The sequence below is a fragment of the Salmo trutta genome, chromosome 22, assembly GCF_901001165.1.
Source record: "Salmo trutta chromosome 22, fSalTru1.1, whole genome shotgun sequence".
Lineage (NCBI taxonomy): Eukaryota > Metazoa > Chordata > Actinopteri > Salmoniformes > Salmonidae > Salmo > Salmo trutta.
The window spans coordinates 16129648-16155853 of record NC_042978.1 but is presented as its reverse complement, the minus strand read 5'-3'; the positions used below and the strand labels follow the sequence as shown (position 1 = coordinate 16155853).

Here is a 26206-nt window from a genome sequence, read left to right as displayed (position 1 = left end):
GAAAGCCATGGTATATCAGACTGTATACCGCGGGTTTGTATTTTTACTGCTCTTATTACAGTACCTTGGTAACCAGTTTATAATAGCAATAAGGGACCTCAGGGGTTTGGTTTATTGCCAATATACCACGGCTAAGGGCTGTATTCAAGCACTCTGCGTTGCGTCGTGCTTAAGAACAGCCCTAGCCCTGGTATATTGGCCATATACCACACCACCTCAGGCCTTATTGTTTAAGTACAGTGCATTCGAAAAGTATTCAGAACCCTTGACTTTTTCCACATTTTGTTATGTTACAACCTTATTCTAAAATTGATTAAATAGTTTCCCCCCCTCATCAATCTACACACAGTACCCCATAATGACAAAGCAAAAACTGTTTTTTAGTAATGTTGGCAAATGTATTACAAAAACAAACTGATATCATATTTACATAAGTATTCAGACCCTTCACTCAATACTTTGTAATCCCTGCCTAAGGTGCTTCAACAGACTTGAGTCATCTTGGGTATGACGCTACAAGCTTGGGGAGTTTCTCCCATTCTTCTCTGCAGATCCTCTCAAGCTCTGTCAGGTTGGATGGCGAGTGTCGCTGCATAGCTATTTTCAGGTCTCTCCAGAGATGTTCGATCGGGTTCAATTCCAAGCTCTGGCTGGGCCACTCAAGGACATTCAGAGACTTGTCCCAAAGCCAGTCCTGTGTTGTCTTGGATGTGTGCTTATGGTTGTTGTCCTGTTGGAAGGTGAACCTTCGCCCCAGTCTGAGGTCCTGAGTGCTCTGAAGCAGGTTTTCATCAAGGATCTCTCCGTACTTTGCTCCGTTCATCTGTCCCTTGATCCTGACTCTCCAAGTCCCTGCCGCTGAAAAACATCCCCACAGCATGATGCTGCCACCACCATGCTTCACCATAGGGATGGTGACAGGTTTCTTCCAGATGTAATGCTTGGATTAAGGCCAAAGTGTTCAATCTTGGTTTCATCAGACCAGAGAATCTTGTTTCTCATGGTCTGAGAGTCCTTTAGGTGCCATTTGGCAAACTCCAAGCGGGCTGTCATGTGCGTTTTACTGAGGAGTGGCTTCCTTCTGGCCACCCTACCATAAAAGCCTGATTGGTGGAGTGCTGCAGAGATGGTTGTCCTTCTGGAAGGTTCTCCCATCTTCACAGAGGAACCATTTAAGATTGATGGAGGCCATGTTCTTGGGGACCTTCAATGCTGCATAACATTTTTGGTACCCTTTTTGCTTTGTCATTATGGGGTATTGTGTGTAGATTGATGAGGAAAAAATGTAATAAGGCTGTAACGTAACAAAATGTGGAAGAAGTCAAGAGGTCTGAAAACTTTCAGAATGCACTGTATACTGAAGGATTTACCCTATTTACCAGCAGTACCAAGTACAGTATATTGGCTTGTCACATGGTGATTTGCAAGGGCTCTCAAGTCAAAATGGAATATAGCTATTGCACTTCATGAGACAAAGACAGACACCCCCTCACCAAACAACAATACAGTCTCAGAATTAGTCTAGCTAATTCTCTGCTATGTATAAATAGGGTTTTCATGTCTGTTTATTTGTTTTGTTTTTTACATTCCTGACAGTAACGTACAAGGGATGTTGAAGAACAGACAGAGAGGTGTGTTGGATGAGTACTTGGGAACTTTGTGGGAAGTGAGGGCTGAAAGTAATTGGTTCATTCCTCACAATCTCTTCTCCCAGGTTCCATACCGCAGGCTTTGTTTAGTCTACTGGTGAGATCCGTTTTGTTAAGGGATGCTTGTCTTGGCTAGGGTCCTGATGCATGTTGTAGTTAAGTTACAGTAAGGTTTGTCTAGATCGCAGTTGGCAATGTGACATGCTAAACCATTTTTTTTTTAAACCTAGAAACAAGGGTACTAAAAAGCGTTCTCTGTTCCACGGACGCGATAATTCCTTGCACCCCAATGCAACTTCAATAAGCCTCTTCTTGGCAGAGAATTCTTCCCGGTTTCTAGAAAAGAGGCCCACTGTCTATTACAAACAGACTGGATCACTAGGACCTGATGTTCCTCTGATTTTGACGGACTCATGAGTACAATGGAAGCTTTGGCCAGTTAGGAAGTGTTTAGCATTTAGACTGGCTTTTACAGTTGGTTATAACTCATGCGATCATAGACATCCGAAAAGACGGCCACAATGGTTAATGTGGAACGCTACAAATCCAAATATAAACTTGATTTCTCAGAAATTGATTTTGTCGTTTCCTTCATAAAAGCCTATTAAACGCCAATTAAATTAACATCCTTTGCTGGGCTGATGAAAGCTAAAGAAATGTAGTTCTTCTCAAATAATAAAATGAGTACTGATATTTATTGCCAAACCCTTCAAGTAAGTTTCAGAGAAAATGCATGTCTTAATTTCTCTCCTCTGTGTGGTTTTGCAGGAATGGTTACTGTTTCAATAGAGTACCTTGCTGTTCAGAGAAATTTCACATCCAACATCACCAAGCTGACCCAACTTGACATTTAATTCTTTGGTTGTGAGGATGCCATCTTCTTTATTTCCAACCCAAAGACCTAAGAGTAGATTGAAAGGTGTTAGGAAAACTTTACACTCACTAACAATGTTTATTCTGTGGCTCAACTTAAACTTGTAACTCACTTAACGGCAGATCTACTGCCTGTCCTGTGCCCGCATCGTCGATCTCCTCCTGGGAGAGGAGCTGGATCTGCGGCTGGTGGACCCAGAGGGGTAGGTCACCACCCGGGAGGACCTTCCCCGGACCTGCAGCCCCTGCACCTCCCGCATGTCCCGGGCCATCTGAGAAAGAGTCTGGCTGGGGTTCGTCTGGAGGCGTTGGAAGAGACTCTCCCTGGTCACAGTCCTTTCTGGGCAGCTGAAGGTCAGAGCAACTCCAGTGTCTGACTTCATCTCCCTGGAGAACCCGTCAGAGGTACCGTCAAAGCAGCGTCCGATGGCGATCTCTTTTGCCACCCTAGGGTTCTGGTCTGTGACCGTGTAAATGCCATAGTTGTGCCCCAAGGGGTCGACAGGGCCCAGCATGTTGAAGGCATGGGACTCGTTGTTCGGTGAGGTAGGGGGGTGCTTGGTCAGGTACTCTTTTAGCAGGCTGTTGATGTCCACTCTCCGACAGTTGCCCTGTGGGAGGACTGATATGAGGGACCTGTCGACTGCAGCTTGGTCGAAGAGCATGCCACTGCACTTGAACTCGAGGCAAGCTGCGGAGGTGTTGGCCACATGCATGTCACGGGTGCTGCGGATGTCTCTTATACCGTACAGCTGACCTGCGGTCTCAGGGTGGGTGCCTCCATGGTTCTGTGACCTTATCATGACCTCCTTTTGCCCCTGGATCTTGACCTTGATGTAGCAAGCCCTGAACTCCTGCGGGTTGGGCCACCAGGATTGGTAGTCACCCGTCCACGATGTTAAGTCATTCTCTTGGAAGGGCACAACATTGTATTCGTATTTGTCCTTTTCCACTCTGAAGAATCGGAAGTGGTTGGCATCGACTCCCGCATTTTCACAGTCTATTAAACTCTGATAGGGGTATATTGGTCCATTGGTCTCTTCCACATTGTTGGGGTTGGGTTTTGCCAAGTTGATTCTGAAGGCTGTTTTCTTGAGAGCTGGATCATCGTGGTCTGAACGCTGGTAGTCTATCTTGTCTAAGTATGGCTGAGTCACTCCAATGATGTTTGGGTTCATCTTGGGGGTTGAGGGAGCTGCCTCCAGCTCTTCACCACCCATAATTCCTGTGACATAAGCTGTGTAAGCATCAGGCACCCGGGCATCACAGAAGGCTGGCAGGCAAGCTCCATTAGGTCCGGTTATCACACTGTCAAAGCGACCCCATGCTCTGGGGTTAGAGGAGAAGCCAGGCTTGGGCTCCAAGTTTATCAGGCTGATGACCACACCTTCCAGCTGCTCAGTGTTCAGGAACTTGTCATTCATGTACGCTCGCACTTTGACGTAGCAGCGGCGGTTCTCAGGCACGTCCAGGTTGAAAAGTCGACGCTCCCTGATTTCCATGTTACCTATGAGGAAAGTACGCTCCTCTCGCTTGCTCCTCCCATTACCACCAGATGTGGCCTGAGTGTAGTGAAAGTCACTCTCCTCCTCCCAGATGCCTGTGTCTGGGTTGAGCGACCACAGTTTCATTTTGGGAATGTGAGCTTGCATTTTGACGTGCTGCGTGTCTAGGAGTACTTGGACCGGTCCAGCCCCCAGGACTTCCTGGTTCGCCTCATCTCTGAAGTCAACGGAAAACATCCCATATGTCCTCAGTGGAAGCATGTCACCCTCATCGTCCACAAAGCTGAGGTCACCAGGAGCTGCAGCAGCTGTGGTGATGTTCCTGGGGTCAATGAAGGTGACACTGGCTTTCACTGTACCTTTGTACACCTCCCCATTATTCTTGTGGAAAGAATTTGGAGGTATGACGATCTGTCCAATAGGGTCCTCCCCTTTAATTTCTCCTAAGTCAATGGTATTTGTCTCTCCAGCATTGATATCAATAGGTTCCTGCTTTCTCATCACCTTCACGTCATGGTAAACAGTCCCCCCTCTCCTGTCGAAGATAAACACCTTAGGAGTGTCAATGAACTTCTGCGTGGGATCCACAAAGTTGACTACCAGCCTCTCTGTGTCTGGGGTTATATTGAGTGTGAAGCCTCCTTTGTACCCTGTGGTGCCTACTCTCTCCTTGCCAATGTACATGTGCCCAAAACGCAGTGGTTCATCGTTGTCTGCTGTGACCACCCTACCACGTACCAGCACCTTGGGCACTACACACTTCTGGCAGCCACACTCAGTTACAGCCTTGATGGGCAGGCTGTAGCTCCCACAGTCTATTACCCGGCTCTCCATCTTCTGGACCCCACAGCAGTAGCCACCTCCATCCCTGCAGCGCAGGTCGAAGTCCAGGGAGCCTGCACACTTGTTGTGGGGGCAGCGGCCGGCGTTGTATAAGTTAGAGTCCGTCCCAGGCTGAACACAGTCCATGGGCAGTCTGATGAGGTGGTTCTCAGGAGTGGGGTTGCATGCCGGTGTGCCTTTAGCTGTGGAATACACAGCACATAGAGTTAGCAATGAGAATACACTTATGTTTAATGGCAGTAAACATATGCGCATATAGCAGTACATTTACTCATTCACTTATTTCATACAAAACATTTATGCAAATGGCCCACTCTGTCACACTTCACATTAACATGTAATTACCTAGAATTTCATTTTCATAGGGAGCATTAGTGTAATTAGTATGCAATAACAATACCTGTAACTATGGTAATATGAACAACATTTAGAGGTTTCCTTTATTATCGGTGGAAAAAAGAGTAGTGTTGTTCTTATAGGTTATAGGCTGTAAGTTATGTAATGCTGGTTAATTGCATTGTGGTTATCAAGGTACAATGCAGGTAACTACATGGTAAAGGATATGCAATGTAAAGTGTTCACTTAAACACACGTTCTCTCTGTCCACATGCTGAGCGACAACCATGATTAGCCAAGTTGCACTACAAATCATTCATAATGAGGTAATTAGATGTGAACTTCAGGAGAACATTTGTTCACCAACCATCCAGATGGAAATTGGAAAGAAAATATTTTTGTTTACCCAAATGTTGGCAAAATGATTAATGTGCATGACATCATGGCTGAGTATGCGCTCCAGCGTTCCTGTTAAACTCCCTATCCTCCAAATAAGAAGATTATTGCAGACAGATGGAACAGTCTGATTAGCCCAATGTGTAATTTCCGTCCCTGGTCCCTTTGCGTTCTTTCAAAAAGTAATTAAAATTACAACAACTAAAAGAAACGATAAGAAAATGGTACAGATGTAAGATCTTAAATTGAGACAGTTTGCTACAGCAGGAAAATAATCCTGCAGCAATAAAATATTTGAATTATGTGGATTATAATTAATGGACATTTTTGTAGGGGTTGATACATTTTTCATAATGGAAAATCAAGTCTGACATTTCAAAGTGGAAATTACAAGCTTTAGAAGCTTTTTTAAACCTGAAATACACTACAAGTTTGACATTTCCTGCATTTCAGGAAAGTTCTCCTGCAACGGGGGGGGGGGATCAAATGAAGATCCTACATCTGTAGTCCTGTCTTTTAATATGATTGAATTGAATGTGTTATTAATTAACTGGAGTGTAGCCTAATGTTCCCTAGTGAAGGGAAACACACTGGACTGGTAGTGTGAAGCAGGTTCATCATTCTCCACTCAGAGCCTTGATGTTCCAGGTGTTGTTGTTCTAGTCACAGGGGCAAATCTCTCAGGCTGTAGCCCGGGGCTGATTGCTTTAGCACACTCCCTATTTGTCAATCTATATTGTGGCTAACAAGCAACTGGGGAATATGCACAATGTGTATCTATCCCGCACGGATGTGGAAACGCATACTTCTCTGACTTGACAAAAAAAAGGAACAGGATTTATTGTCAATCTTGGATTTCACTTCAATACGGGGAGCTCTGGAGAACTGGGATTTGGGTTTTTACTGTGTCCAGGATCTCTCGGTAAAGAATATTTGTTTAGACAAGGCTGCTTTCGACCAATGTAAACATAAAACCTTACTGTTCCATGTGCTGCCAGATTCTGGGGCCCTTGATATTTAATGATCTTATTTTCCTTGGGTGTATTTTGTTTTAGTTGTAACAGATACAGTAAAATTTGCTGATTTTTTTTTAAATTTATTTTTTAAATCTTTCTCATTCAGTTTACTCCAGCATCCTTCCCATACTGTCCATTTCTACAAGTACAGTATAGGTACAGTTAGTATAGGATTTGATGGATAAGGTATATACATACCGATAACAGTGAGGAATGCCTGCGAAGACTTGCTGCTGCCTGTTTGGCTGCTGGCTTTACAGTAGTAATGTCCAGTCTGCTCTGGCTTCAGGCCTCTCAACACCAGATCCTCTTCGTATTTAAACACATTCCTATCCAGTAGGGTCCCATTATGGTACCTGGAAAGGAGAACATGCCATTAAAAAGTTATACAGAACATTCTAATAAGCTATTTTGCAATTTTAAATAATGGCATCTAGCCATGATTAAAATAAGGATTTTTCCGGCATTTAAAAGTAAATGCATTATCTTACCAGTAGTATTTGTCAGGCATAGGCGACCCTGTTGCCTTGCAGCACAACATCACACGCTGTCCCTCGTAGCGCACTTTGTCCTCCGGGTGCTTTACAACATATGGCTTCTCTGCAAAGCAGTAGGAAACAAATCCTTAAAAACCTGGCATCATGATTCCATAAAACTTAATCAGGCCTACAGTTTAAACTCTTGTTGGTCTCCATACTTATGAAAAATGATTGGGGTGTGATTAGGGTTAAAATACTGCCCCTGTAACTGCACCTGTGTTTATTTAGTTTCCACATACAGTGGGGTCCGGAATTATTGGATCCCTTGATAAAGATGCGCATAAAATACTGCACTAAATAAATACAAATACTGAACTATATTGTATGCTCAAAAACATAGATTTTTACAAATATTTTGTTTAACAAGTAATACAAAAAAATCATAATCTTTGTTTTCAATAGTGCAGCACTCTCCCATTGCGATAATAACAAAACGGAGCCTTTTCAATCAAATGTTAATCAATCAAATGTATTTTATAAAGCCCTTTTTACATCAGCAGTTGTCACAATGTTTAATGAGATTGGAGAACATATTGAGAGGGATCTTAGACCATTCCTCCATACAGATTCCTTCCAGATCCTTGATATCCTTCATCTGCACTTATGGACAGCCATCTTCAATTCCCAGAAACCCTAGACCCACTCCATTTTTATTTTATTTTACATTTTAGTCATTTAGCAGACGCTCTTATCCAGAGCGACTTACAGTAGTGAATGCATACATTTCATTTAATTTCATACATTTCTTTTTTTTTCCGTACTGGCCCCCCGTGGGAATCGAACCCACAACCCTGGCGTTGCAAACACCATGCGTTGCATACACCATGCTCTACCAACTGAGCTACAGGGAAGGCCACTCCAATTTGCATACCGCCCCAACAGACCCACAGATGATGCAGTCTCTATTGCACTCCACACTGCCCTTTCGCACCTGGACAAAAGGAACACCTATGTGAGAATGCAATTCATTGACTACAGCTCAGCGTTCAACACCATAGTGCCCTCAAAGCTCATCACTAAGCTAAGGACACTGGGACTAAACACCTCCCTCTGCAGCTGGATCCTAGACTTCCTGACGGGCCGCCCCCAGGTGGTAAGGGTAGGTAACAACACATCCGCCACGCTGATCCTCAACACAGGGGCCCCTCAGGGGTGCGTGCTCAGCCCACTCCTGTACTCCCTGTTCACTCATGACCGCACGGTCAGGCACGACTCCAACACCATCATTAAATTTGCCGATGACAATGGTGGTAGGCCTGATCACCGACAACAACGAGACCACCTATAGGGAAGAGGTCAGAGACCTGGCCATGTGGTCCCAGGACAACAACCTATCCCTCAACGTGATCAAGACAAAGGAGATGATTGTGGACTACAGGAAAAAGAGGACCGAGCATGCCCCCATTCTCATCGACGGGGCTGCAGTGGAGCAGGTTGAGAGCTTCAAGTTCCTTGGTGTCCACATCACCAACAAACTTACATGATCCAAGAACACCATGACGTTCTTGAAGCGGGAACGACAAAACCTATTCCCCCTCAGGAGACTGAAAAGATTTGGCATGGGTCCTTAGATCCTCAAAAGGTTCTACAGCTGCACCACCGAGAGCACCCTGACAGGTTGAATCACTGCCTGGTATGGCAACTGCTCGGCCTCCAACCGCAAGACGCTAGAGAGGGTAGTGCGAACGGCCCAGTACATCACTGGGGCCAAGCTTCCTGACATCCAGACCTCTATACCAGGCAGTGTCAGAGGAAGGCCTTAAAAACTGTCAAAGACTCCAGCCACCCAAGTCATACACGGTTCTCTCTGCTACCACATGGCAAGCAGTACCGGAGCGCCAAGTCTAGGTCCAAGAGGCTTCTAAACAGCTTTTACCCCCAAGCCATAAGACTCCTGAACATCTAGTCAAATGGCTACTGAGACTATTCCCATTTGCCCCCCCCCCCCCCCCCCCCCCACTCTCTGTTGTCATCTATGCATAGTCACTGTAATTAAACTCTACCTACATGTACATACTACTTCAACTAACCGGTGCCCCCGCACAATGACTCTTACGAGCCCCCTGTATATATTGTTATTTTTTACTGCTGCTCTTTAATTACTTGTTACTTTTATTTCTTATGTTTTTTTTTTTAACTGCACTGTTGGTTAGGGTCTCGTAAGTAAGCATTTCACTGTAAGGTCTAAACCTGTTGTTTTTGGTGTATGTGACTAATACAATTTGATACCGCAGGTTTTCAATGGGGCTCAAGTCTGGAGAATAGGATGGCCATTGCAAAATGTTGATTTTGTGGTCAAATATCAATATCTTTGTGGATTTTGATGTGTACTTTGGGTATTGTCTTGCTAAAAGATTCACTTGCGGCCAATTTTCAGCCTCCTGGCAGAAGCAACCAGGTGTTTGGCTCAAATGTCCTGGTACTTGGTAAAGTTCATGATGCCCGTTGACCTAAACAAGGGGAGGCTGAAACTTGGCCCCAAGTTAATCTTCCAACATGGCAATAACCCCAAGAACACATCAAATTCCACAAAGAAATTGTTGATTGACCCTCAAAATAAAAATGTTGCAATGGCCATCTCAGTTCCCAGACCTGTGGTTTGAATTGAAGAGGGCCGTCCATAAGAGCAGACGAAGGATATCAAGGATCTGGAAAGATTCTGTATGGAGGAACAGTCTGAGATCCCTCCCAATGTGTTCTCCAACTCATAAAACATTTTAGAAAAAGTCTGTTTCGTTATCCTCGCAAGGGAAAGGTGCTGGAATATTGATAACAGGGGAGCCAATCATTTTGACCCCTATCATTTTGAGAGATTTTTTTTTATTACCTGATAAACAAAATATCTCTTTCTCTTAGCAATTGTATTAATATAAAATAATATAATTTCAAAAAAATTAAATGAGCATGCAATATAGCGTAAGGCAATTCCACGGTTATGGAGTGATGCTGAGACTCAGATATTTCACTTTAAAATGTTTGTAAAATAGAAAAAACAATGATTGCAAAGTTAAACCATGCAACTCTATGCACAAGGACTACCTTTAATAGTTTCCATATTATTATTTTTTTTTACAAAAACACATTTACTTGAACAACACTGCTGAGTTTGGTAACAGAATGCTGGTTTGTGCTGTTAGTACAGTCATTCTGTTATCAAACTTTGCATCGGCACAGTTTTTCCAGTAAATATGTTTTTGTAAAATGTTCAACGGATATTGTTAGAAGGGGTCTTTTTGATGAGTTCTATGGTTTGTTTAACTTTGCAATCATTGTTTTTTGTTTGGCATACATTTGCAATATTTATTTTATACAGTATTTTTTGCTCATATTTAATCAATGGATCCAATTATTCCGGACCTCACTGTATATACACTATATGACCAAAAGTATGTGGACGCCTGCTCATCGAACATCTCATTCCAAAATCATGGTCATTAATATGGAGTTGGTCCCCCCTTTGCTGCTATAACAGCCTCCATTCTTCTGGAAAGGCTTTCCACTAGATGTTGGAACATTGCTACAGGAACTTGCTTCCATTCAGCCAGAAGAGCATTAGTGAGGTCGGGCACTGATGTTAGGCAATGAGGCCTGGCTCGCAGTCGGCATTCCAATTCATCCCAAAGGTGTTCGATGGGGTTGAGGTCAGGGCTCTGTGCAGGCCAGTCAAGTTCTTCCACACCAATTTCGACAAACCATTTCCCCCATTGTCATGCTGTCATGCTGAAACAGGAAGGGCCTTCCTCAAACTGTTGTCACAAAGTTGGAAGCACAGAATTGTCTAAAATGTCATTGTAGAGTAGAGTTAATATTTCCCTTCACTGGAATTAAGGGGCCTAGCCTGAACCATGAAAAACAGCCCCAGACCATTATTCCTCCTCCACCATACGCTACAGTTGGCACTATACATTAGGGCAGATAGCGTTCTCCTGGCATCCGGCAAACCCAAATTTGTCCATCGGACTGCCAGATGGTGAAGCGTGATTCATCACTCCAGAGAATGTTTCCACTGCTCCAGAGTCCAATGGCGGCGAGCTTGACACTACTCCAGCCGACGCTTTGCGTTGCACATGGCTTGTGTGCGGCTGCTTGGCCATGAAAACCCAGTTCATGAAACTCCCGACATACAATTATTGTGCTAACGTTGCTTCCAGAAGCAGTTTGGGACTCGGTAGTGACTCGGTAGTGAGTGTTGCAACCGAGGACAGACGATTTGTACATGCTACAGCCCTCTGTGCTCTCGTTCTGTAAGCTTGTGTGGCCTACCACTTCGCGACTGAGCAATTATTGCTCCTAGACGTTTCCTCTTCACAGTAACAGCACTTACAGTTGACCGGGGCAGCTCTAGCAGGGCAGAAATTTGACGAACTGACTTGTTGGAAAGGTGGCATCCTATGAAGGTGCTAAGTTGAAAGTCACTGAGCTCTTCAGTAAAGCCATTCTACTGCCAATGTTTGTCTATGAAGATTGCATGGCTGAGTGCTCAATTTTATACACCTGTCAGCAATGGGTGTGGCTGAAATAGCCAAATCCACTCATTTGAAGTGTTGTCCATATACTTTTGTATATATAGTGTATTTGCGTGTAATGGTCTCAACTACTTCAGACTGTCCTCTAGTGATCCAGAATGTTGATTTATACGTCCTTCCCCTAGTTTGACTCTAGTGGTTGGATGGCTATACAGACAGACTGACTGGCTCAACCCAGTAGTAAGATCACAGAGAACATACTTTATCATTGGCCTTTTGTTTGTTAATGTTATTAAGCGTGACTCGCCTGCAGACTTTAGGACCGCCCGTACCCAGGATGACCCAGTGCTGTTGCTGGAGGTGGAGGCGGTAATGGGGGCAAACTTCTCCTTGTGAATGTAGAGCTGGGTGGGGGAGCTGGAGCAGACCCCTGGGAGTCTGAAGAGGCCCTTGGAGTCAGTGCGGGCGTGGATGATCTTGGGCTGGCTGGCCAGCGCTATCCTGGCCCCCGCTACAGGGACACCGGACATACTGAGGACCTCTCCCTGGAGCACGTGACCCTCACACACACAGCGACTGCAGTCCTCACTGGGCCGACCTTTGGGACACTCGCGCTTACAATTGGCTGCAGATACACAGACATACACATAAACACCCACACACAATACATTCAGTATACTTTTACACACTAGATTATAATTGTTATTTTGATTTCACAGTCATATTCTCTGTCTCTTTATATTTACAACTTACATGGGCATGGATTTTTCCCACATTTCTGGATTTCCGCCGCTCGTCCCACACACTGCACTGTTACAGAGGTTCTCACACAGGTCCTCCTCCTGATCCTGCGACCCTTGCCACAGGTCACCGAGCACGCTCCCCATGGACTCCAATGAGTCCACTTGGCTAGTCATATAACAGAAAGTAAACATTAATGATCCAGATGATACACAACTGTAACTGTAGCTTTAAAGAAAGCAGGAAGGAAAGATGCACTGTAAAAGTATTATCACAGTACTTTTGCAAGGCTACTGGTCAACTGATGAAAGTGTTACATGTCAGGTAGTTTCCTCCTCTCTATGGGATAGAGCAGAGACAGTGCTGCTACTGATTCCCCTTAGCGAGGAAAGTGCACAGTGACAGCCTCCTCCTGATCAAAGCCCTTGGAGCTTTAAAAACGTCAAAAGGTGTGTTTACGACAGTGACAGATAATTGAAAGAAGCCCCTGTTCGGGAGAAGTTAGGAAAAATGTGACACCTAGAGAGAAGAGGCTTTTAGGTGTGAGAAACTATACTGCTGCCAAAGGCTCTACTGTGGGCGTAGTCCCTGTACTTATTAAACAACCGAACGGCTAATGTACCTACTGCTACATCTCAGATCTGTTGGCTACAGTTGAATGATACTGATTGTCTTCATGTCAGTGATGACTCTGATCAGCTGAATGTCTCTTGGCAGAGGATGAATTAGGTAAAAGGTCCATGATAATGATTGACTTGATGTTAAAGATTGGCATGGTGTACTGTACTGTCACGTGTCAAACTCATTCCACGAAGGGCCGAGTGTCTGCGGGTTTTCATTCCTCCCTTGTACATGATTGAAGGTCACTGATTACAGTAGTTAGGAACTCTCCTCACCTGGTTGTCTAGGTCTTAACTGGCCACATTGAAAGGAGAAACCAAAAATCAGCAGACACTCTGCCCTCCATGGAATGAGTTTGACACCCCTGCTGTAGGTCTATGTTTAGGTTGTGTTGGGAGGGCACCTTCGCATGGCGGGGTGGCACACTCCCTCCTCTCTGTGTGGTGGCCCTGGCATGGGGGCACCAGCAGCAGGGGCAGGGGCTGGATGCTCATACACTTTCTCTTGCGCACCTGGATGCCCACGTCATTACAGGCTGTAGCAGAGCAGGTTCCCCAGGCGGCCCAGTCTGTCCAGTAGGCCTGAACTGGACACACAGAAACAAGACAGAGTGACAGGGGTGAGTGAGTTCTCCACATTTGAGATAGAATGGACTCAAGTAAGCTGGCCTGAAGTTTGCAAGAATAACTATTACTTAACTATGTACAAGCACAGTTCTTTCACAGTTTGGGAAAAGACAAACAGATCATTAGTTTCCATAAGTCATGCATCTGTTACTGTGTTAAGTGGCCCTTGTAACCCACGTGAAGGGAGTATGGTGGTCTGTGGGTACCTGGTGGGCACTGGAAGCGGACGTGGTAGTTGGAGCAGATGCGTCCGTAGGGCTGCTCCTTGTTGATGCACCAGAAGCCCTTCTCCAGGCTGGAGTGGGTCACCTCCCCGGTCTCTGCTGCTGCCACCCAGTCCGTGGTGCGGGCCTCCATGGTCACCGGCCGGACACACACCCTCTCCCTGTAGTAGAACCGGATGGCCTCTAACCGCTCGTAGTCTCCATTCCCCCCTGGATGGTCGATGTTGAACCAGGACGTCCATTCAGTCATGCCTGCCATACATTTAGAGGGAGACAAAGACAGGGAGATATGGGTCACAAGAAGGAGGAAGGTCACAACGTTTGAGAGAAGAGTCTGCTACTGCCATTTTCTGCTGAGTTGAGTCACCCAGGGGGAGCCTGCGTTGACCAAACTCTTTCCGAGCCCTGCGGCCTCAACTCAGGCAGTCAGATGGGGAGGGAGGGAGGGAGGGAGGGAGGGAGGGAGGGAGGGAGGGAGGGAGGGAGGGAGGGAGGGAGGGAGGGAGGGAGGGAGGGAGGCTGTCTAACTTTTGTCTGCCACATGTTCAGCTCTGAGGATTTCCAAAGATGTGAAGAAACAATCTCACTACATTCCATTAGCAACATACCATGGATCTTTCTTTCTCTGAATAATAGATTGCTTCATTGGAACGAGACCCTTGGGAGGGATCAAGAGCGAAGTGAGATGATCTATTGAGGGACATGATCAGGATGTGTTCTCTGTGCTGTTGTAGGTAGACAATCTCAACACAGACCTAGTGACCTCTCTCTAATCTCTTTGTTCAATTAAAAACACTTGCAAAGTTATCAAAATCCAGTGCATTTTAATCCCTGTGGTGACATTAGATACTTAGTTTTAATTTCCTGTACTTAATTTGTAATGAATAATTAAACTGAACTCATGAATATAAAATATACTCTTATTTCCATGCTCTGCTATGATCCTGACAAGTTAACACCATTGTTTCTTTTCACCAGACTGCTCAAAGAAACAAGACTGAATCTAAGCATAATGGAATGTGAATGTCTAGTTGGAACTGAACATTAATTACACAATACAGGCAGGTCATTTCATTTCTGGAAATCAATTCAAACTCAGTTGATAAATTGGGGAAAAACCTCATGGTGTCTCATCCTTGGCCTTTGCTGAAAATTGGACTTCACCCCTAACTCTGATAGGTTGTATGGATTAATGTTACTAGTATGTTATAAAACTGTACATATTAACAGTCAATTTTCTGCTCTTACCATGGGTGTGTAAAGTCTAGGAGTTTCAGTACATCAAAGGGGGAAAACCCCTCTGTCTGGTGCAGAAGACGGTGTTGTGTGAGTTTTCTTCCCTCCCAGATTCTATTGGTAAACCAGGTGGTATTAGGGTTGAGCTCACTCACCTGTGGTCTGCTGTGGCTCGGTCGACGTGTTGTAGGCCAGCTGCCTGCTCCTTTCTGTCTGGCTCCACTTCTTAAACAGAGAGCTGTTCCAGATGGGTCCTGGATGGGGAAAACTACACCATGAATACACCATTACATCATGACCACCAACCTTACCTGCACCACTACCATACTGTAACACTGTAACAGTGACCTCAGGAGCTCTGTTCAATGGATCCACCACGTTTTACAACAGGGAGAACCAGATTTATGGGGGCGGAAGCATGACGGTTTTCTACTTTGCGGAGCTACGTGTCTGAATAGTGGGTGATCGGCATGTTCTCATCAGGTTATCTGAGTGTCTGTGAATGTGAGAGGAATGTCTATGTCTCACTCCGCGGGCCGTGGTTGAAGGCCACAGGGTAGTCTTGGGGTGGGTTACCCGATCTCAGTACACTGCCCCTGGGGTGTCTGGGTTTCCAGAAAACAAAGACAAGCCGGACTCAATTTTACCGCCCCTGCTAGCTAGGGAAATGTCAGTAATCAGTCTGGAAAAGCTCCATCCAAATTTACATTTGCATTTCAGTGAGAGTTATTTAAGATGCTCTTCAAAGAGGTAGGGTTTCAGACGTTTTCGAAAGATTGGCAGGGACTCCGCTGTTCTCACTTTAGGGGGAAGCTTGTTCCACTACTGGGATGCTAGGACAGAGAAGAGCTTTGACTGGGCTGAGTGGGAGCTGCCCTCACGTAGGGGTGGGATGGTCAACAGAACAGAGGTGGTGGAACGGAGTGCTCGGATTGGGATCTAGGGTTTGAGCAAATTTGAAGTTTTATTAGTCGTATGTACGAGATACACATGGTATACACGATCCAACATAACGCTTACTTGCAGGTTCCATCTCGACAATGCAACAACAATAATAAAAGATAAGAATATGAACATAAAGTAAATGTCTCAGTAGAATAGAATAAACATTTTAGCATAAGTATAATAAAGGAAGGCACATTTTATAGTCCAATATTTACACGTTTGTTTTGGGGAAAGGGTGACTGGGGGCAAGTGTTTTAAATTGTGCAGTATTTAGAAATTATAATAAGAGTCTGGTAGCAGCAGTTGTGATGTAGGTAGGTGTGTGTGTGTGTGTTAGGCTTGGGTGGTATCCAAATTGTCGTACCATACCGGGATATTCGGTAATACCGGCACTGAACACAAGGGGCGCTCTTTTCATACCCCCCTGAGCCTTTGTAATTTGAAGATTACCAATGCTAACAAGTACATGTATAATCCAATAGAGAATGCTAACTAAATAATAATGAGCGCATTACGAACATTTTATACAGTCTCTGACAAACTATTTGCGGGACAGACATCCCAGGTCATAAAGTTATACAAGTAACAAAAAAATGCTACTCACCGTTTGCTGCATGCACAAAACAAGTATTTTTTTGTTTTGGTATACGTGTATATATGGTATATTATACAATGCATTCAGACCCCTTGACTTTTTCTACATTTTGTTACGTTACAGCCTTATTCTAAAATTGATACAACATATTTTCTTCTCATCAATCTACAGAATATACCCCGTAATGACAAAGCAAAAACAGGTTTTTAGAAACTTTATTTACATAAGTGTTCAGACCCTTTGCTATGAGACTCGAAATTGAGCTCATGTGCATCCTGTTTCCATTGATCATCCTTGAGATGTTTCTACAACTTGATTGGAGTCCACCTGTGGTAAATTCAATTGATTGGACATGATTTGGAAAGGCACACCGCTGTCTATATAAGTTCCCACAGTTGACAGTGCATGTCAGGTGAACAAGAACCCAATGGTCACTCTGACAGAGCACCAGAGTTCCTCTGTGAAGATGGGAGAACCTTCCAGAAGGACAACCGTCTCTGCAGCACTCCACCAATATGGTCTTTATGTTATAGTGGCCACGCAAAAGCCACTCCTCAGTAAAAGGCACATGACAGCCCGCTTGGAGTTTGCCAAAAGGCACCTAAAGGACTCTCAGACCTTGAGAAACAAGATTCTCTGGTCTGATGTATCCAAGATTGAACTCTTTGGCCTGAATACCAAGCGTCACATCTGGAGGAAACCTGGCACCATCTCTACGGTGAAGCATGGTGGTGGCAGCATCATGCCGTGGAGATGTTTTTCAGCGGACGGGACTGGGAGACTAGTCAGGATCATGGGAAAGATGAACGTAACGAAGTACAGAGAGATCCTTGATGAAAACCTTCTCCAGAGAGCTCAGGACCTCCAACTGGGGCGAAGTTTCATCTTCCAACAGGACAACGACCCTAAGCACACAGCCAAGACAACGCAGGAGTGGCTTCGGGACAAGTATCTGAATGTCCTTCAGAGTGGCCCAGCCAGAGCCCAGATTTGAACCTGATCGAACATCTCTGGAGAGACCTGAAAATAGCTTTACAGTGACGCTCCCCATCCAACCTGACAGAGCTTGAGAGGATCTGCAGAGAAGAATAAGAGAAACTCCCAACATACTCGAGGCTATAATCGCTGCCAAAGGTGCTTCAACAAAATACTGAGTCTGAAGGGTCTGAATACTTATGTAAATGTGATATTTTTAAGAAATTTGCCAAGATTTCTGAAAACCTGTTTTTGCTTTGTCAGTATGGGGTATTGTGTGTAGATTGATGAGGGGGGGAAATAATTTGATCAGTTTTAGAATAAGGTTGTAACGTAAAGAATTTGGGAAAAAGTCAAGTGGTCTGAATACTTTCTGAATGCACGGACCAGCAGAACCAGGAGCCAATGAACCGGGTCCAGTTGACCACAGCAGATCCATCAGTCCCTTTGTCATCTGTACATCTGCCTTACATTTTACATTTTAGTCATTTAGCAGACGCTCTTATCCAGAGTGACTTACAGTAGTGAATGCATACATTTCATAAATTATATATTTTTTCATTACTGGCCCCCCATGGGAATCGAACCCACACCATGCTGGCGTTGCAAACACCATGCTCTACCAACTGAGCCACAGGGAAGACGGCCTTCTCTTTCCTTCTCTGTATCTGCATCTGAACTTGTCATTATGCTGGTTGAATTTTACAGACAGCAGTGCAGCAGTCATTCCCTTTGATATTACACACACAAACACACTTACATTCACTCCCCACATATGCGGCAGCGTTAGGTATCAAAGGGCTAACAGCGGTGTCCTTTCTTTTGGTTCCCAACCAAGTGCCTGAAGCCATTGCGGCCTGAGAAAGCCATTCACACCATGGACTGTCTCATGGCCTGCCTGACTGGCTGTCTGTGAGAGCGCTTACCACTTTAGGAGTGACACTGCTGAGTTTTTGGACACAGTCACTAAGTCACCCAATGCAGGGGCAAGCGTCAGTCCCTCTGTTTGTTATTGCTGAATGTGGCTCTTTTTTTGTTACGCCAACACAATTCTCTTCCAATTTGATGGCTTTAGAGCATTTTTTCACAGTATGCTGGTCACCCCAGTGAATGGCTTGTCTTACAAGTTGTATTATGTACAGTAAGTTCCAGGTCAGTCTTTGCAGCCTGGTTAAACCAGACGCTCATTGGCCTACATACTGCAGGTGTATCTGTAACATGAAAGCAATGGGCTGCAGTCAATGCAAGGTGGGCTTTTCATATCTAGCTTGATACTGTAGATCATAGACAGGGGTTTTCATACTTGATATCAGTTTTCCTTCATTGACATGATGGAATGACTGGATAAATAGAAACAAATGTCTCTCCACACAACCTCTGCAGCGCAGATGTGAATGCCCATGCAGCAAACTACCTCTAACAGTTTCTCTTTCTCTCTCTGTAGCTTTCCTAATCATTACTAGATGAACCGTGGAGGAAAACAACTCCAACATTAATGAGTGGATACATGTTGGGTTTGGACACATGTCCGAGTGACCTTGTCGCATTAAATGAACATTGATTTGATTTTAAAGCAGTCTGTTACAGGGAGTGTATGTAAGTACCAATGCCATTGTTAGTTAAAGCAGTCTGTTACAGGGAGTGTATGTAAGTACCAATGCCATTGTTAGTTAAAGCAGTCTGTTACAGGGAGTGTATGTAAGTACCAATGCCATTGTTAGTTAAAGCAGTCTGTTACAGGGAGTGTATGTAAGTACCAATGCCATTGTTAGTTAAAGCAGTCTGTTACAGGGAGTGTATGTAAGTACCAATGCCATTGTTAGTTAAAGCAGTCTGTTACAGGGAGTGTATGTAAGTACCAATGCCATTGTTAGTTAAAGCAGTCTGTTACAGGGAGTGTATGTAAGTACCAATGCCATTGTTAGTTAAAGCAGTCTGTTACAGGGAATGTATGTAAGTACCAATGCCATTGTTAGTTAATTGTGTGGGGTTGTGTTTATTCTACTTCCTGCGTTTGGAAATTAGAAACAGAGATATTGTTTGGTTTTTGTTGTTGGAAGGGGCAGGGTTTTGATGTAACAATCTACTGGACAGAGAGCTGCACTATTACAGGCTGTGGCTACTCCAACAGAGACACATTGCTTACACTTACCACTTCAAGATGTTTCATAATGCAACCTCAACCGTTAAAAGATTACAAGAGTAGTTTTATGAGGTGCATTAGGGTATTTTATGTAGGAATTCATATTTGATCAAACGGCCACATTATGTTCTGTATTCAGCTATGGCAGGTGTCTAAGTGCACTGGCCTCGGCTCCAGTGGTTGACTTTGACTAGTTAACGTTCCTTTGAGTGCCTTGTTAACACTTTATATGTGAATTTAAAAAGCCACTGATTTTATCTGCGCTGTTTCATGATAATGGTACGTGAGTGGCTTTGCTTCATCTAAAATGTGTTAAAACACACTTATGTGTGAGGAAACACAATTAAACTTAACCGGATTTTCTCCTCTGTTTGAGGTCTATACTCCTGGTTAACCTTCCCTAATAGAGGCCTCTCTCCTACCCCGCCACCACCCTCGTAAAACAACAACCCAGTAACAAGATACTGGAAAAGGTCAAAGTATAGTCCCATGTAATGGAAACAATACATTAACAACGACTCCAAGTATGTTTCTGGACCTATTAACAGACCCTCTTTCTCCCCCTCAGTATAGACACACAGGCTATCTTATCTTAATAAAGCTGAATACCAGGCAATGTTCTATTAGTCATCAAGGGGGACTCTCAACTGGGTGTTGGAATTTCTTTGCCAGTCTCAGTATTGTCTCTGTAATGCTGGCAACCCACTGCACCCGAACTGCCTTGGCTTGGCCATCCTGGTGCCAATGTCTGGTATGCCTGGCGTTGTTGTACCTACTGGCCTCTGCTCCTTATTCTGGGAGCGCTGCTATTTGAGGTGTGTGTTCACCATTCTCCCATTCATGTCATAAACTGCTTTTAATGTGGTGCTGTGCTTTAGATAAAGGGTACACAAGGACAAAACCATCTATTAATACTGCAGGGCCTTCTAAGGGGTATTCTCCTGTTGCCTTCTCAGCAGCTCGGCCGGGTGTTTTCCTCGACAGAGCAGCATGCACACTTTGCATTGCCTCATGCTAATACAAAGTTTCAGGAAAATAAAAGTACATGTTTGTGAAGTGTGATTACCCAGAGACAGACTTCAGTCAGATTAGACAGGCAGCCCAGACAGATGTGTGTTGGCAGAGACACAGGCTTTTCAGCAGGTCTGGAGGCTGTTTAAAATATTCCAGAGCCTTTACAAGAAGAAAATGTAAAAACACTTTTCTGTGTTATGAAATGGCTTGGATGGAGTGGCGGATGAGCGTTGGGCTGAACGCTGAGCGTCTCTCCACACAGTGTTGATGCCATGCCTCAGCCCCACAGTTAAGTGTAATAACAGGCGTGTGCAGTGAAGGGTCCTGGAAACATCTGTTACAGAGCCTGGCCTTATTTGGATTTAGGTAATAAGGAGGTATTTGTCCAAAATCAAAAGCATTTTATTTAGAAAAGGGTTTGTGGCAAACCATTGGGCTGAAAAGTCAATTCTGCCTTCCAGTATGGATTAATGGACATAAATGATTGCCCAGAACAGAAAGTAAGGGTTTTTGATGTGTGCGTGTCTGTGTGAGTGAGTGTTTATGCCATGGCCTTGCAAACATGTGGAAGCTGTTTTGTTTCTTTGGCCCATACTCTGGCTGAGATGTACTGTAGTGGAAGAATCAGACGGTCTGCTCTTTCGCTCCCTCTCTGCTTCTCTCACTCCACTCCACTCCCTCCCTCCCTCCCTCCCGGCTGCAGGGCTGGTTGGGAGCCACTGATTGATTATTGGTCAGCAGCATCTGTGGTCCATTATCCTGAACACAGTTTTTCCCCTGACATTAACTAATGATGCAAATCAACCACAACATTTGGGGGGATTTAAAAAAGGATAACAGAGGCTTTGTGTTCTTCACGTCAACGTATTCTACCGTACTAAATGTCCTAATTCGAGCTATAAAAAAAACAACTAATGGCCTCAATAGTATTTTCCCAGTAATACAGTATGTCTGCAAGTGCTTGTCTATGCTTCTACAGTGGCTATACAGGAGCTTGAGAAATAACTGCTTCTTGAGCATTAGCCTATTCTTATGTCTCAGAAAGTAATGCTAGTGCACATAGCTCCTTAAACGCAGACATCAGCATGATCAAACGGTAGGAGTGAAACCAGAGTCATTTCATTTGAAGGGCCTTGATGTGATGATTGATGGGAATACAAGGGACTTACTTTGATCCCTTTCTTCTCCCTCCCTTTCTCATTAAAGTCAATGGGCTAGACTCCCTAGTGGCTGGTTTAGCTGGACCACTGCTCTCCAGTCAGTCTGTGGCCAGCATCTGGAGAATTAGCTAGTCCCTCTGAATGAGGCCGATTAGCACAGGGACAACATTGATTTTGGAGCTCTGAGACGGCTTCTTCATGGTCCCAGTTGGCCCACCTCCACCTCTATCTCGAGACTGGCACGGCCACGGAACATTACAGTTCATTACAGGCAGCCTTCTTGGCATTTGGCTATATAAAACACTCCACTAAGACCTAGGACTAGGTTTAGCCTGACTGACTGAGTAATGTCAGTCACAGTGTTCCGTCTCGGCACCTCAGTAGCGCCGAGCATCCAGGAGCAGAGCAGCTGTCTCCTCGAATAGAGAAACAGGTCATAAATCTCTGAATGCTGAGCGTGACGAAGAGAATGATGGAGGGAAGGTGAGAGAGGCATCAGGAGGGGAAATTAAAAGTAAAAGTTGTTACTTGTTTTCTTGGTGAGTGCAGATTGAGTCCCACGAGGAGTCTGCAGCTACTGATTAATGTATTGAGGTGAGATGGGGACAAAATACCACGTCTGCCACATTGTGTTGGCGAGTGAATTCGTCACTGTCCATTCTATCAAACACCTAGTTAGTGTGAGACTTTTTCTGTACAAACAAGACTGTACATGCACTGAATTCTAAAAGAATCCCAGGGCTATCCATCCATTCTAACAGATTTAAGGCTAGATTCAATCCGATCACGGAGACGGCATTCACGGTAAACGCTGCATGTGGGCTCAATCGGCAATGACCTTTTTAATGTCAATTTTCCTCGGTCCCAGATTGAATCTAGGCCTTACTGTATACTCTAACTAGTGTACAGCCACAAGGACGTTGTACAATCAACGTCAGAGAAACATGTGTTGCCACTAGGCCAGAGCAAGCCCCAAACATCCATCTGCTTCTCATTAACATGACAGCGTGTTAATAAAATGAGCATTCTGATGACTTAACACCACATGATTAACACCTCCAGAGGTGGGATAACCCTGCAGGGACAGACAGCATCCCTGTGGTGCTACAGTAGGATCAAACCACTAACACCTAAAAGACCACACACAGCACACTGAATGTTGATCTGCTGTTCGTCTGCCGATCGTTCGGCGCGCTGTGTTTTAGGGACCACCCGCTGGTGAATGTCTGACTGCTGACATTTTCACATCAGTTTTGCACTCGGGTTCGCAGAATTACGTCCGTCACTCTGTTCAGAGGTGCTGAGTACTCTCAGCCGGCAAAAGCTATTGTGGTGCATTTCCATAAAGAATTTATCTCAGTGTTTTACCCAAAAGGCTCAGACTTTTCTGTTTCCACCTACGCGGGCCGGCGCCCGTGTTTCACTGGGTCATGGCTCCGGTGGACCTGCTCTCAGTTGGGGCCAAAGCCAGGCCACTGGTACTTTTCAGCCTGCATTTACATAACAATAGCTCACTGTTTCAAGTTTCAAGTTATTTTTATTGTCACATGCGCTAGTACAGTGAAATGCCTTTCTTGCTGGCTTTCACAATGCAGTAGTTTTAATCAAGAAGTCAAGTAGAACAAAAACACACGAGAAATAAAATAAGAACACAAGAATGTAAATAAGCTATATACAGGGACAGAGTCAGTGCCAATACCATATTTACTGTGAACTTTAACACCTTCTCACGAAGCTACTGTTTTGATTATGCAGAGTTTGTTGATTCTGCTCTTCACAGTCAGCCCTAGTTATGGAAACAAAACGTCCCTAGTTTCACATCAGGGCGTATTCACTAATGTAACAGCGGTGTTACAGTCAAAAAGCAGCATCGGTATGCCCAAGCCTTTACAGGACCACTGTTGGTCCAACACTGACATCCACTGGGACAGGCTATTTTCTCACCTTCTAACGTTCAGGGGGACTGACGTCTGTGCACGTACTGAATTACCATAAACACCATTCTAATAACATTTTTAAACGTTGAAATCGAAGCGTGAGAGCTGTCGCTATTTTCCTCATATACTGTAGAAACCAAGAGTGCGCTACTGGAGACGGTGGATCATTGACAGTGTGTCAGAATGATGAAGCTGTTCAGGGTGCAGGGTTGAATTGGCTCTCATGGACTTCTCTCATCTCTCATTTGACTAACGACATTGCTTACCACAATGACAGTTAAATGGCATCCCAAACAAAGGCAATGATACAAACACAGTGTCATATATTATTTAAAAAATTGTGGAAAATATTCTGCTGATAGGTGCACAAATGAATGTAAGTTACTTTTTGTGGGATAGATTAACCAACATCTTAAAACACAGTTTACATTTAAAAAAGTATATCTATTTGAAAACTCGGATTTATGTAGACTAATTTATAGCAATCAATCATTAATTCAAATAAACATGCCATTGTGAGGACATTAACTTGACGTACCTTGAGCCACAGCCACTGCCACCAGGAAAGACAGGAGTAGGGTCATCTCTGTAAAGTCCCACATGGTGTCCCTCTCACAGTCACAAACTTTGACTTCTTTCTCTCTGTATTATAGTGTCAAGTCAAGAGGAAAATGTGTTTATTTTCAAAATAGGACGGCTACAGAGTCTTTGAGTGTTCTCAGGTGTGGATGATGCTGTTTGGAAGCCTGCTCCTGTCCCTATAAACAGTCATATGAGGATTGTGAGTTAGACAGAGCACAGGAGTTTTAAAAGAAGAGACACCCAGAGAGCAGTCCAATCCATCCCCCCTTTGCTCACCATTGGCCAGTGCTCTCTCACATCTGTCCCCCATACCACTCCCCAAAAAAGTCAGGAGGAGAGAGGGGGGGTGGGGGAATTACCTCACATACGAGGGTCTTTTTCACTTTCCATAGATTAAGATTGAACCTGTTCTGACTGCTTTACTGTCTTCATTTTTCCCTGCTTTGTAATGTGTTTTTGGGCTGGTACTGAAGGTTGTATCCTCTCAGAACAGGTGTGTATATACCTCCAGAATACAGAGAAAACACACTCAGATATTATGATAAAGTGTAATATTCTGTGTTTGAGTCCAGAACTGACAGCTATTGTTCAGTAAGTAAATGCTCAACCTCAGTGTAGTGTGATTGATGATACCGTAACTAACAAGAGACAGGCCTGACAACCGCCTAACAATAGCAATCAAATTGGCCATAACCAAAAATATACACTGTGGCTTGGTTTTTGTCATGCTATTTATCAAAACAACTGAAAAGGTTAGTGCTCCCCGGGATCCTTGGGACATCGCTACCCTAAACCATAACCCTTACCTAACCCTAACCATTTTAAATGTCAACTTCAATGGGATAATGTCAGAGTTGGGACGTCCCAAGGATCCCGGATAGTTAACTACACTGAACAAAAATATTATCGCAACATGTAAAAGTGTTTTGTGCCATGTTTCATGAGCTGGAATAAAAGCTCCCAGAAATGTTGCATATGCACAAAAAGCTAATTTCTCTCATAATTTTGCGCACTAATTTGTTTACATCCCTGTTAGTGAGCATTTCTCCTTTGCCAAGACAGGTGTGGCATATCAAGAAGCTGATTAAACAGGGTCTTGACCTGACTGCAGTTTGGTGTCATAACCAACTTCAGTGGGCAAATACTCACCTTCGTTGGCCACTGGCACGCTGGAGAAGTGTGCTTCTCACGGATGAATCCCGGTTTCAACTGTGCTGGGCAGATGGCAGACAGCGTGTATGGTGTTGTGTGGGCGAGCGGTTTGCTGATGTCAACATTGTGAACAGAGTGCCCCATGGTGGCGGTGGGATTATGGTATGGGCAGGCATAAGCTATGCACAACCATAGCAATTTAAATGCACAGAGATACCTGGATAAGATCCTGAGGCCCATTGTCGTGCCATTCATCCGCCGCCATTACCTCATGTTTCATGATCTGTTTCATGATCTGTACCTCATGTTTCACAGATCCTGGAAGCTGAAAATGTCACAGTTCTTCCATGGCCTGTATACTCATCAGACACCCGTTGAGCATGTTTGGGATGCTCTGAATTGACGTGTACAACAGCGTGTTCCAGTTCCCGCCAATACCCAGCAACTTCGCACAGCCATTGAAGAGGAGTGGGACAACATTCCACAGGTCACAATCAACAGCCTGATCAACTCGATGCGAAGGTGGTGTCGCACTGCATGAGGCAAATGGTGGTCACAACAGATACTGACTGGTTTTCTGATCCACTCCCCTACTTTTTTAAGGTATCTGTGAAATCCATAGATTAGAGCCT

At 44.4% G+C, this 26206-nt stretch overlaps 1 protein-coding gene across 1 annotated transcript; it reads right to left on the bottom strand.

Annotated features, from left to right (window-relative positions):
- Positions 1–1547: 1547 nt before the first annotated feature.
- On the bottom strand, positions 1548–24676 carry cilp2 (cartilage intermediate layer protein 2). The gene is made up of 10 exons (XM_029706880.1): positions 24379–24676; positions 15227–15325; positions 13818–14087; positions 13389–13571; positions 12377–12532; positions 11931–12248; positions 7110–7218; positions 6817–6974; positions 2636–5052; positions 1548–2550 (listed from the first exon to the last, which is right to left on the bottom strand). The coding sequence occupies exons 1-9, from the start codon at positions 24440–24442 to the stop codon at positions 2648–2650; spliced, it is 3762 nt and encodes a 1253-aa protein (XP_029562740.1). The 5' UTR covers positions 24443–24676; the 3' UTR covers positions 1548–2550; positions 2636–2647.
- Between the last annotated feature and the right edge of the window lie 1530 nt (positions 24677–26206).